A 14,362-nucleotide genomic window follows, 5' to 3' on the forward strand; every position below is an offset into this window, starting at 1 on the left:
TCCCTTTTGCAACAGGAGTATCTATGGGTTTACAATCTTGCATATGAAATTGTTCTAAGACCTTCTTTATATATGACTCTTGTGAAAGAGAAAGAAGTCTTTTTGAACGGTCTCTTTTTATCTCTATGCCCAACATAAAGCATGCTTCACCCATGTCTTTCATTTCAAAATGAATGGACAACCATTCTTTAATGGTTTTTAGAAACTCCAAATGATTACTAGCCAATAAAATATCATCCAGATATAGAGTTAGAATCACAAATTTTGGACCTTGACGCTTAAGATAAACACAGTGGTCCTCATCAATCATAGCAAAGTTATTGCTCATGATAGTTTCATGAAACCTTAAATACCACTGTCTGGATGACTGCTTTAATCCATAAATGGATCGTTTGAGCTTGCACACTTTGCGCTCCAAACCAGCAGTAATAAACCCCTCGGGTTGTTTCATATATATTTCTTCATCCAGTTTTCCATTAAGGAATGCAGTTTTAACGTCCATCTGATGTAATTCTAAATCCATATGTGACACTATGGCTAACAAAAGGCGAATAGAGGTCAATTTGACCACAGGTGAGAATGTTTCATCATAGTCTATACCTGCCATTTGTGTGTATCCTTTAGCAACCAAACGAGCTTTATATCGCTCGATAGATCCATCAGCATTTCTTTTAATATTGAGAACCCATTTGCTCCCAATAGGTTTTCTTCCTTTTGGAAGATTAACAAGATCCCAGACCTCGTTGGATGCCATGGATTTCATTTCCTCTTCCATTGCCTTATGTCATTCATTCCTTTTAGGACAAGATAGAGCATCTCTAACACTCTTAGGTATATTATCATCTTGGAGCAAAACCACAAAGGCTTCCCCTTCGATTTGGAATCTCCGACGAGGAATTCTCTTCCTCAGACTCTTTCGAGTTGTCAGATCTTCATTAAAATCAATATCCACTTGAGTGTTACTCCCACTATCCAATAGTGGTATAGACACATCCTCTTGTGTCTCTAAAACATGATGATCAATCTCTTTAGATTGATCTTCATCATCCAATTCATAGAACTGAAAGTGACGCTCTATCTCTCCCCTTTTAGGAAATTCACTTTCAATAAATATGGCATCTCTAGAATCTATTTCAGAAATACTCCCATCAGTATTCTCTCCTAAGAATACATATCCTTTTGAATGTTCACAGTATCTTATAAAGATACACTTCTTTCCCCTAGGACCCAATTTTCCATATTGATGGGAAAGATTATGGACATATGCAGCAGACCCCCAGGGTCTGAGATAAGCCAATTCTGGCTTTCTGCCTTTCCACAATTCATAGGGAGTTGAAGAAATAGATTTAGATGGTACACGATTTAATACATGAGCGGCAGTTAATAAGCAATCACCCCAAAAGGAAATAGGTAAATTTGCCTACGCCATCATGGACCTGACCATCTTTAAGAGGGTCCTATTCCTCCTTTCTGCAACACCATTTTGTTGCGGAGTTCGAGGAGTAGTTAATTGTCTATCTATCCCTTTATCATCACACAATCCCTTGAATTGTTCGGATAGATATTCACGTCCACGATCTGTTCTCAAAGCCTTGATCCTACGATCAAGTTGATTCTCTACCATGTTCATAAAAGATCTAAAGCAATCCAATGCTTCAGATTTATGCGTAATTAAATACACATGGCTGAATCGTGTATAATCATCAATAAAAGTGATGAAATATGAAGCTCCATGCCTCGTTGCCACATTCATTGGCCCACATATATCTGAATGAATTAATTGAAGAGGATAGGTTGCTCTAATTGCCTTTCCAAAAGGTAATCGAGTTGCTTTTCCAGCAAGACAATGCTCACATATAGGCATTTCAATCTTCGCATGGGATCCAAAAAGACCCTCTCGTGCGAGCCTATCCATTCTCTTTTGCCCTATATGTCCAAGCCGAGCATGCCATACAGATACATCCACATCCATATTATTAGCAGTTGAAACAAGTGAAAAACATTCATCATTAATATTTAAATTAATAAGTTCTGTGTCCAACACATAGAAACCATTTATCAAGAAACCAGAAGCAACTGAAGTTTGTCCACAAATGATGTCTACATTGACACCCCCAAACACAAGTTTATAGTTTAACATAGACAAAGCAAAAACTGAAATTAAATTTCGTCGAATCTCTGGAACATGCAGAACATCATATAATAATAGAGATCGTCTTCCTCTCAAATCCAATTTGCAAGTCCTGATTCCCTTGACTTCTGCTCTAGTGTTATTCCCCAGGAACAACCACTTCGAACCAGATGGCATCTTCCTATACTCGACGAAGTTTGTGCAGTCTTTGGTCACATGGTCAGTGGCTCCTGAGTCTTCTCCTGCTCATGACATTCACGAGCATAGTGACCCAAATTGCCACACTTAAAGCATTTTGCATTTGCCTTATTTTTCTTGCTTCCACGCTTCCCAGAGCGCTGATAAGGCTTCTTTTCTTGCTCTTTGTCTTGTCTCTTCTTATTACCCTTCTTGAACCTTTGTGGTCCATAGAATTTCTTCTTAAAAGATTTTTGCTTTTTCAAACTTTCTGCTACATATGCCCTCATGCCAGATTGTTGAGTCGCTTCAAGGCGATCATTTTCCAGTTCTACATGACGGGCGATATCATCGAAAGTCTTAATACTTTCATTATGAGTCATATTAATTTTCATATGTTCCCAACTGTGTGGCAGAGAACGAATCACAGCCTGGACCTGTTGTTCATCTGTAAGGGTATGCCCTGCACTATTGAGCTCTCTAATCATGTTTGCCATCTCCCTGAGATGCTGGCTTATAGTGTGCTGAGGGGACTTTCTGTATGAATCGAACCTAATGGTCAGTCTCCTTAGTTTTGTGGCTGATGTTCCCCCAAACTTATCTTTAAGGGCCATCCACATCTGTTGAGCAGTCTTATAATGCTCAAATTGGCACATGATGTCATCCTGCATAGAACATAGCATGGTAACACGCGCAACAGTATTCATGCGCTTCCATTTCTCATAGGTTTCCATATCCTTACGAGATTGTGCCCCAGTACCAATTTCAGGTCGTTCCACAGTATGGTTGAGAGCCTCCAAGGCCTCAGCCTCCTCCAGTGTAAACTGAATCTTTCTATGCCATATATCATAATTATCACCATTCAGTTTTTCAATACGTGCCAAGTCCATTATTGATTTACTTGGTGCAGCCATGTCCTTTCAAATAAGAATAAAACAATGCGCAAAAAATGTTATTCAAGCATGTTATGATCTAATCATTAGCACATCTATATGCAGTTATAATCACACGATTAGATAACATATAATTTTTCATAGGGTGTGGAATCGAAAGATCACTACGTTCACAATCATCTCCCACTTTCCCTAAGATAATTATATTCATCTAAACTGTATTATGACTGTTTGAATAAGATATTAATTCATAGAATAAGTACTTCCAAAGTACTTAAAAATTCATCGTATAATCAATATGATTATGTCATATTCATTCACATACATGAATAAAATATATAATAAATAATAAAAAAAAAATGGATTCATGAATGCCCGACTCATTCGTGGCTCCAACCATTTAGCTAAAATGCCTCGACCCACAAGGACCCTGGCCCTTCTAAGGTTCAAGGAAAATTTCCAGCCCGCATTGTAGTTCCAAGAACTCGGCCTGCGGCCTTTGCCGCAAGGCCGGTCATGCCGGGCTAAGCCGGCGGCCTATGTCGCAGGGCCAGGAGCAAACAAGTCTGCGGTTTGACCCGCAAAACCGGGTCAGGTCGGATGAGAAAGCTTGCTGCCTGTGCCACAGGGCCGGGTAAGGCTGGACTGAGCCTGTGGCATATGCTGCAGGCTGAGAAAAAAAATTGCAGCCATTGCCGCCACAGGTCCTAGGCAGGCCTGCGGCCTGTGTTGCAGCATTTGGTCCAAAACCGGGCCTGTGCTGCAGCATTTAGCAGCCCTTCTGGCTGCAGGTTAGACCCATCATGTTGAGCTGGCTCATGCCCAGCCCATGCCTCTATTGTTCCTCTTCATGAATCAACAAAAAAAATAAATTCGCAAGCAAAAACGAGCATCTAAAACCCGTTGCTCTGATACCAATGTAGAGATATGAATACATACCTTTCAGTTTGTTGCGGAAGCGAAAAGAACAACGGATCGATGATGCTTGCTTTGCTCAACGAGTTCGTGCTCTCACTTGGAGAGGACGATTATCCACAGACCAAATGCCCACTGATTCACTATCACCGTTGCTTCTTCTTTCTTCTATTATGCACATTTAACTACTGTGTACACACACAGCAAATGTGCACAGCCGGTTTCCTCTTTTTCACAGCAAATGTGCACATCACTTTTCCCTCTTTTGCACATCAAATGTGCACAGCACTTTGCCTATTTTTGCACAGCCAAATGTGCACAGCGCTCTTCCTCTTTTGCACAGCCAAATGTGCACAACACTTTCTCTCTTTTGCACAGCCAAATGTGCACAACGCTCTTCCTCTTTTGCACAGCCAAATGTGCACAGCACTTTCTCTCTTTTGCACACAGCAAATGTGAACAACACTTTCTCTTCTTTTGCACAACCAAAATGTGCACAACCGTTTCCCTCTTTTTGCACTTCTTCTCTGTGTATTCAAAATGAGAGAGAGAGCCCAAAAAAGAAGGGAGGCATCGGTTTCTAAAACCGTCCCCTCCTTAAGTGGTGGTGGGTCGGGTTCGGATCTCGCCCATCATGGGCGGACCCGGTAACCAACCCAACAGTAACCATAACTTAAAATGTATTTGTTTCTTATTATTTTTGCTATGGTAAAACTTCTTTCACAAAAAAGGGTTGGGCCCTTTTGGGTGTCATGGTCTGCTTTGCAATTGTCCATATTGATGAAGTTACTGTTTATTTTTTGTTTTGCTTTCTTCAAAGGGCATTTTTGCATTTCCTGGTTAACTTTAGAAATATGTTTGTAATTGGGTCCATATCTGATACCAATTATAACCTTGAGATATAAAAAAAAGTTATTGCATAGTAGTTTTTGTTATATGTTTTGATATTTGGATCCAATTCAAGATTCATATTTGGAAAAATAATTCATGATTTGACATATATTCATAATTAAAACTATATTAGATACCAATTATAACGTCGGGATATCAAAAAAGTTGTTGCATAATTGTTTTACATACGTTGTATATTTTGATATTTAAATCCAATTCGAGATTCATATTTGAAGAAAAAAAACATGATTTTTGACATATGTTTGTAATTGGATCTATATCTGATATCAATTATAATGTCGGGATATAGAAAAAGTTATTGTGTATTTATTTTACATACGTTTTTGTATTTGGATTCAATTCAATATTTATATTTGAGAATTTTTTTTTTCATATTTGGGGCAAAAATCCAAAATTTTAGATATGCTTTCATAATTGGATCTATATCCAAGCTAAAAATAAATACTAAACTTGTTAAAACATGTAAAATGGTGAACTAATCAGGTCATATAATCCAAAATAAAGTAATCCAACCCATTATCCATGATTGTCAAGTTATTTGAACATTGTCATTAAACAACTAACATTTAAAACACAGCTGAGTACAGTTGAAACAAATGTTGGACTTTGGTATAGTTAAAGAATCCATCTTTTATGTTCATTTCGTTCATTCCTGAACAAACCATCAAACATACTTTTAAGAGCATATTTCACATATGAGGATCTAATATGGCACAGGCATATTGATGTGGTGCTATTGTGACAGTAAAATGCAGGAATATGCAAGCACTAGATCTCAAATCTAAGTTTACCTTGGATTTGAGATCCTCACTTTTTTGAGATATAAAAGAAAGTGTCGTAAATTTGAAATCCTATCTGTAGGGGTCGGACTTCAAATCCTGGGATCTGAGATTCAGAGGCATTGAGACGCACCCTTAAGGCGCTTGTAACGGTTGGCAGGAGTTGGACACACTATTACATGATGATGACATGACTTCGACATACATGGGCATTATTTTAGTATTTTTAATGGTTTTTAATAATATTACGATTAGCAACACATTGTTTCATGTTTCCCAAGCGGGCGCTGGAAGGCTCCCAGAAGCTTCCACTGCACATAGTTGGGGCACCTGATCCACCTGATCCTATGGGCTTGAGTTTTGGAGATACCTAGCGATCACCTCGTAACCTCTTAACCTCGTTTGTGTACACGGAACGCCTGGCCTAGGGGAGGTTCAAGCGACACACATCATAGTTGGGGCACCTGATCCACCTGATCGTATGGGCTTGATTTTTGGAGATACCTAGCTGTCACCTCGGAACCTCGTTTGTGTACACGGAGAGCCTGGCCTAGGCGAGGTTCAAGCGACACACATCATAAATTCATAACAGAAGAGAGCACGGCAAAAGGAAGGCGCCATAACGATCGGCGACGATGGGCGCCTCCTCCTCCTTCATCGTCTTCTTCGTTGTTCTGCTCTTACTGGGCGCTCTCGCGGACGGCTCCTTCCTCGAATCGTTGCTGGTACGTCACAGAGCGCACCAGGGGAGCGCTTACTTGACCCGAGAAGAGCATTGGTTCGACCAGACCCTCAACCATTTCGCCCCCACGGTTGCTCTCTCTCTCTATCTCTCCTCTTTGATCTGTTTTCCATTACTGTTTTATTGCCTTGTCCAACTTCTGGGTATCACCCACTTATCCAGAAATCTTGGATACCATGTTTTGAGCCTCACCCAGTTTTCCAGAAATCTTGACAAAGATGGGATATGGTTATAATGGGATGCACCACTGCGTGCGTCCCAACTTATCCCAGTCTTTCTGTACAAGTGGGTGACCCGAAAGAGGAAAATTTTAGAAATTGAAGTTCCCTTGATTAAGCATATAATTTTGGAAGTTGAACGACGCCTTGCAAGGAAACGGAAAAGAAAATTAAGAATTTGATTTATCGACCTTTTTTCCTTTTTTTGTTGAAACGATAGTAGGAAACCCTTTAACACTTTCGTTGTGGTTAAAAAAAAAAAAAACTTGTGATGTGTGTGCGCGCGTGAGTTCGTGTGTGTTTTTATTGCAATTTATCATCTTTTACATTTTCTCGAGGACTTGCAATCCTTCGCCTGAATTCTGAGAACTGGAGTTTTTCTTCTTCCTTTTTCACAATTAATGAACTGGATTTATTGTCATTGCCATAATCTAAATTTTCTGTGGGTTCATAAAATATTGAACTATTTAAACCATGGTCATGAGTAAAGTATTTAGATATACTCCCAAAAAGATAGATGTAGGAAGCGCTGATTGAGGTATCTATCTATTTCTAAATAGACTTGCAATTCGTATTGCAATTTCTCCATTTTGCAATAAACTTTGAAAGGCATGCAGGATAAGATTTCTTGGGTTATCAAATAATACATAGTGCTATATGAAGTTTGGCTATCATTTAATTTGCTTATTGTTTTCTTTTATATATTCATAGAGAAATTTTTGAGACTCCTCTTATAAGATGGCCGTGCTTTCCGAAGTGCAACTAATGCAGCCTAGACTTGAACACATTTTTTTGTTCTCTCTTACTGCAATTATTTCCTTCCAAGTGGAACTAACCATCTTGCATATTTTATGGCATCTAACTTTAATCTTTTTCAGGATTTCTTATTATAACCAAAATCATCTACTCTCTATCTTGCAAGTAGTTTGACTGTGCTTAAACTAGTGTATTAGCGAAAGCAACGAGATTAAGAAGGGGAAAAAAAGGAGATTTCAGACGAATATATTAGCTTAAATTTGTATAGAAACTAGGCAGTTGGGCCTGCTTTTCTTTTACTTGACGTCTTGTGACTACATGCCAAATTTGGCCTTATTCTTTGCTTTCTAGACCAGACTTTATCACATGACCACTGGCTTCAATTCTTGTAAGGGAAAATCCAGTTCCTTATGTTCATTGATTTTGTAAGATCTAATTCTATCAACTAATTTTTAGTTATATTTTTGCATTTCCTGTGCATGATGTAGTTACAATCAAGTAACATATATGCTGCCTACTTGGGCAATGAAATTTGTTGCTTTTATTCTTGCTTATATGACTATAGACCTTTAGAAATTTGCAAATCTATGAACTTCGCTTTAGAATATATGATTTCCTAATTGACTTTTACTATGTTATGACAATCTTATTGTAAGTCGGTGGATGTCTATTGGTTATTATTATTAACATGTGGGATGTGGTTCTCTTGGTTCTAAACGCTCATTGGAGTTTTTTCTATTGGATGTGCAGGATCACCGTAAATTCAAGCAGCGTTACTATGAGTTTCTTGATTACTTCCGTTCTCCAGATGGTCCTATTTTCTTGCATATCTGTGGCGAATCTTCTTGCAATGGCATTGTTAATGATTATACAAGTGTAATCATCAAAACCATTGTTACAACACATTTTCTTGCTAGAATTTCTTGGGAATTATTTTGTTAAATTTATTGTTGGAAAAATTGCATATGAAGGATTAATTACTCATGAAGTGTACTGATATTCCAAATTATCCAGTAATAGATTAGCAAATTTGCATCAATTGGACAATCTATAACTAAAAATGCATATATTTTTCTATCTTGAATGAATGTAAGATCCTTCCATGGTTTTTGCCCTGAATTTATCTTTGCTTTAGAAACAAACTTAAACATGAAGGTAGCAAAAAGAGGATGGGAAATTGGTTCCCTACAGCGATCTGCTAGATTTTCTTATGCTTCCACTTCTAGATTTTACCTTAGCCCTCTAACAATCATATATTCAACTTACAGTTTGTCTAGTTTGCCAGAAATCTGGCGTTAACTCCTAGACAACCAATAGGAATTAGATACAAGTTTTAACGCAGATTGGATTGAATAAGATCGATGGGATGGTTAGAGTCACTATCTTAACCAATGGATCTCAGGTTTGAATATAATTGGGCGCCACCCCTAACTGGAATATCCCTAAAAGAAGGGAGGGATAAGAAAGTACCAACAACTTGAGGGAAGTTCTCAGGCTCAAGGGTGACGAAGGCTAGGGCTACTTTTTTTAATTTCATGTACTATTGGCTTAGGTTTAAACATAATCATAGATAGTGTAAGGGAATATGTGCACTTTTTGTTGTAACACTATCTGTCATATACATAATAAAGCATAGAGACTAACCTGCCTACATGGAATGCAGGTTGCTTTTTCTTCTCCAAAGAGTTGTCTTTCTCTCTTCTCCCTGTTTTTTAGGAAGTAGATTACTGTATTTTCATAACCAATGGCGTTGGTGGAGATTTCAATGCTAGGTTGTTTTCGCGGGATGGCAACAATAACTCACATCACATTAACTAGGAGAGCAGATAAGTGTTAAAATATATGAATATCATATATATATATATGCATATCGTTTGTAATGCCCACTAGGGACCATTTAATCTTTTTCTTCATATGTAAATAACATTTTGTATTTCTTTTGATTAAGGGGTAAAAGGGTCCTCCCTTAAAGAATCCTTGGGACCCTCCCCAACGGTCATAAAAATGACCATTGGGGAGCTCCCAATGACTATTTTGGGACTCCCCCTTGGCCCCTATAAAGTGTATAAATAAGGGACTTTTCCCCTCTCTCTTTAATGCCTTTTCAAGCATTTCTTAATACATTGTTTCTTATCTTTTTAGTTCTCTCTTCTCACTTTGTGTGTGTTTGGTGTTTCCCCTTTATGACACGTTGTATTTGGTCCTTTAGTGACATCTTGCTTATGTGTTTGTGCCTTCTTGTAGTCACTTTGTGACATTGTTCTTGACAATTGTATTTCATTACATGATATCAGAGCCCCTAGGTGTTTGAACACTCTTGGGACTCCTTTCTTTTGTATTTAAGTACGTGTAGGATTCACACTCTTGTACTTCTTCGTAATGACCGATAAAGATACAAAGATTGACCTCATTGAAATTGAATGGGACTAACTATAAGATGTTGGCGGCCGCTATGGAAAATAACCTCAAAGACAAGAAACTTTAGGGACATGTATCTGACACCATTCCAGAATCACAATTAAAGCTTACCAAGATAGAATGAAGTGAAAAAAAAACCTTGAATGATGAAGAAAAAATCAAGGCCATTCAAGAATACCAATCTAAAGTTGAAGATTGAGAAAGTGAGCATGCCAAAATATTGGCATGGTTTATGAATAACGTTGATCTCAAAATTTATTCTAATCCAAATTTAAGAAGGCAAATGAAGCATGGTTTTTCATGAAAGGTATGTATACTCAAAAGAACCTTGCTAGATATTTTTTTTACAAGAAAAGAAGAAGCAAGTAAGGAGATGAGTATTAGAGATTATTATAGTACTCTATCATCTCTATGGGATGAGTTTGCTCTCCTTGAACCATAATGAGAAGGGAGTGCTATTGCTATAAGGAAAGAGCAAATGAAGAGAGAAAGATTTTTTCAATTCATTCATTTGCTTCGAAGATTTTTTTAACTCATGAGTCATACTATGAAACTTTGGGAGAGGGTGATTGAGTCTAGGTTGAGGAAGGTTGTCATGATATCGGAGAATCAATTTGGTTTTATGCCTGGAAGATCAACTATGGAAGCTATACATCTTCTTAGACAACTTATTGAGAGATATAGAGAGAGGAACAAAGATTTGCATATGGTTTTTATTGATTTGGAGAAGGCATACGATAGAGTACCTAGGGACGTTCTCTGGTGGACAATGATGAAGAAAGGTGTTTCTCTCAAGTACATTAGTATAATTAAAGATATGTATGAAGGAGTAGTAACCAATGTCCGCACTTGTGGAGGGGTGACAACCAATTTTCCTATAACGGTTGGGTTACATCAAGGATCTGCTTTAAGCCCTTTCCTATTTGCTATAGTGATGGATGAGCTTACGAGATCAATTCAAGAAAATGTGCCGTGGTGTATATTGTTTGCTGATGATATTGTTTTGATTGATGAGTCTAGAGCTGGGGTTAATGCTAAATTAGAATTATGGAGACAAACATTGGAAGCAAGAGGTTTTAAGTTGAGTAAGAGTAAGACAAAATATATGGAATGTCGGTTTAGTAAGCAACGAAGTAGTGATGAGAGTGTAGTGAAGCTTGGTGAGCAAGAAATACCAGTGGATGATTATTTCAAATATTTGGGATCTATCATTCAAAAGTATGGAGAAATTGATGAAGATGTAAATCATAGGATAAAGGTTGGGTGGATGAAATGGAAAAGTGCAACTGAAGTGTTGTGCGATCGTAGAATGCCATTGCAGTTGAAGGAAAAGTTTTATAGGATGACTATTAGGCCCGCTTTACTATATAGTACGGAATATTGGGCTGCCAAGAGACATCATATTAAAAAAATGAGTGTAGCTGAGATGCGCATGCTTAGATGGATGTGTGGAAATACAATAAAAGATAAGATTCAGAACTAGGAGATACGTAAGAAGGTAGGCGTTGCACCCATTGAAAATAAGATGAGAGAGTATCGTTTACGGTGGTTTGGACATATTCGGCGAAGGCCTAATGATGCTCCGGTTAGAAGGATGGAGAAATGGGAAAATATATTAGTTAAAAGAGGTCGGGGTAGGCCTAGGAAGACTTGGATGAAGATGATAGGAAAGGATATGAATGCTTTGAACCTCACCGAGGACATGGCATTGGATAGAAATGATTGGAGGAGAAGGATTCATGTGGAAGACCCAGAATGATTTTCTTTTTTGGTTCATATCGCCGACCCCAATTGTTTTGGGATGAAGGCGTAGTAGTAGTTGTTGTTGTTGTATTCATTTGCTTCGACCCGAATATGAGCAACTAAGAGAATCCCTTCTTCGTAGGGCATCTACTCCTCTTAGTGAAGTTCTTGCCGATCTATGCCAAAAAGAAACTCGCTTGACTCTTAAAAAAGATGTTGATGAAGTTCTTGCGGTAACTAAACCGGAAAATAATATGAGGATATATAAACCTCATCATTTTTGGAAAAACAATTATAACAATGGTGGATGTAGAAAAATTGTTTGTCACCATTGTAATGAACCAGAACATCTTCAACCCGATTGTCCCAAGCTTAAAAAGGTGGCTTTCTTTGTAGACAACCCAAGCAATTCAAGTGAAGAAGTAAAAAGAGATGAGACATAAAGAACTCCATTGCTCAACTTATGAAAACTCTTCAAAAATTTATGAGAAACAACTCTTTCATACCTTCCATTCCGGTGTCGCAGTTTCATGTATGTCCTCTTGGATTATTGATTCAGGTGCTTCCTTTCATATGACCCTAAATGCATCTCTTTTATCCAAACCAAGCCTTAATTCCTTTAAATCATTTGTTTTCAAAGCCGATGGTAGATCCTTAGATGTTAAAGAAATAAGAAACCTTGAAAAGATTTTAAGCAAAGACAAATAATTTTATGTTCCAAAAACTAGAATTATTCCAAACTCAATTTAAATGTTTTCTCAGTTTCTCAAATAACCGATTTTGGTTGTAGTCTCTTTTTCACCTACCAATTGCTATGTGTAGGATTTTCGTTCCAAAAGCTGATTGGGCAAGGCCATAGAAGAAGCGGCCTATATTATATGAATTTTTTGACTTTATCATCTAAATTGTTTTGTAATCATGTTCAATTTAAAGATGTTATCACTTGGCACAAAAGGCTTGGTCATCCTAGTGTTTCTAAGTTGTATCTTTTTCCTTCCTTCCAAAAATTTTATAATGAAAAAAAAATTACATGCAATGATTGTATTATTGGAAAAATGCATTTTCTTCCTTTTTAACATATCGACTTCATTTCTAAAAGACCTTTTGAATTAGTGCATTCAGATATATGAGGATCGACACTCGTTATGTCTGAAGGAGGATATTCATATTATATTATTTTTATTGATGATTTCACTAGATACACTTAATTTTACTTTATTAACTACAAATTTGATGTTTTTCTATCTTTAAAGAATTTCATATCATTATTCAAAATCAATTTCAAAATAATATAGCAATCTTTAGATCCGATTCCGAAAGAGAATACATGTCAAATGAATTCCAAAATTACCTTAAACAAAATGTTATTATTCATCAAAGATCTTGTCCCAAAACTCTCCAACAAAATGACTTTGCCGAAAGAAAGCATAGGCATCTTATTGAAACCACAAGAACTCTTCTTATTTCTAAAAATGTTCCAAAGAACTTTTGGGCCGATCCGCAATATATCATAAATAGGATGCTATCATCATCTTTAAAAAATGTTTCTCCCTTTGAAAAATTATTCAAAATATCTACAGATTTCAAAAGATTAAGATTTTTTGGTTGCAAATGCTTTATTCTTTTTCTTTTTGACTTATTACTTAGAAATGAGTCAAAATTCTAATGATACTATTTGTGATAATAAAAATGTTTACGATAGCAATTCTCATCAAAATGATGATTCTCCTAATGATCTCTGTGTGTATACTCGACGTGAGGGAAATGAGCATCAAAATGCCTTTGACATGTATTCCCAAAATCTTTCCTTAAAGTACCAAGTAGAAGAATCCCTACCTAGGAGATCCTCTAGGAGCCGTAGATCTCTTCAAAAATTTGTGTCATATGATTCTTTTTCCCCAAATTATAGAACTTGTCTAATGATGTTCCATTCCTATCACGAGCCTTCCAACTTTAAAAAAGCTAAGCAACATTCACATTGGATAGGTGCTATGAAACTAGAATTAGAAGCATTCAGTAAAGCTAACACTTGGAAAATTGTAAGTCTCCTTTTGAGAAAAACGACTATTTGAGTATAGATGGGTTTATAAAGTCAAAACTAAAAGTGATGAGTCATTAAAAAGATATAAAGCTGGGTTAGTTTCTAAAAGGTATGCATAAGAATATGGAATTGATTATGATTTTTTTTTGCTTCGATTGCTAGGATTGGAAGGAAACAAGGTCCTCCGAAGGTGTTTACCAAATCAACAAAGTGGACACTCAAAGAGTTCCACCAAAGCACTAAAAGAATATTAACAAGCCAAAAAATGGGTTCACACACCAAATCCACTCAAGGTGGTTAACACAATAATAAAAAATAATATTTTATTGATGGTGGAATAATGCAATAAGCATTAAATTTGAGAGGGGTTTCAACCCTAATATATACACAACATGAGAGACTACAAGAGAGACGTTGGGAGTGTCCGACAACACTAAATAGAGTCATTGGACCTCCCAACGTCTCTCGTTGACTCAGCCAACAAGTTCAAACAAGATAAAAAAAAGTTAAAACAAACTAACTATTCTAACCTAATTGCTAACCTAGTTACACACACACACATATATATATATATATATATACATATAAATACATGTGTACATATATATTTATATTTTTAATACTCTCCCTCAAACTT

The 14,362-nt window shown here is 36.9% G+C and overlaps 1 protein-coding gene across 2 annotated transcripts in view; it reads left to right on the plus strand.

Moving 5' to 3' along the window:
• The first annotated feature begins 6,352 nt into the window (after positions 1-6,352).
• Positions 6,353-14,362, plus strand: part of LOC149835891 (putative serine protease EDA2) — an 88,578-nt gene continuing 80,568 nt past the window's right edge. Inside the window, exons 1-2 of one of the 2 annotated variants that reach the window (XM_090008829.1) lie at positions 6,353-6,619; positions 8,274-8,399. In XM_090008829.1, the coding sequence (XP_089864955.1) occupies positions 6,443-6,619; positions 8,274-8,399 (303 nt within the window). In that variant the 5' untranslated portion in view covers positions 6,353-6,442. The remainder of the gene's footprint in view (positions 6,620-8,273; positions 8,400-14,362) is intronic. The other variant, XM_090008828.1, reaches the window with a different exon arrangement.

This window comes from Nuphar pumila, chromosome 6 (assembly GCF_984573655.1).
Source record: "Nuphar pumila chromosome 6, dmNupPumi1.hap1.1, whole genome shotgun sequence".
NCBI lineage: Eukaryota > Viridiplantae > Streptophyta > Magnoliopsida > Nymphaeales > Nymphaeaceae > Nuphar > Nuphar pumila.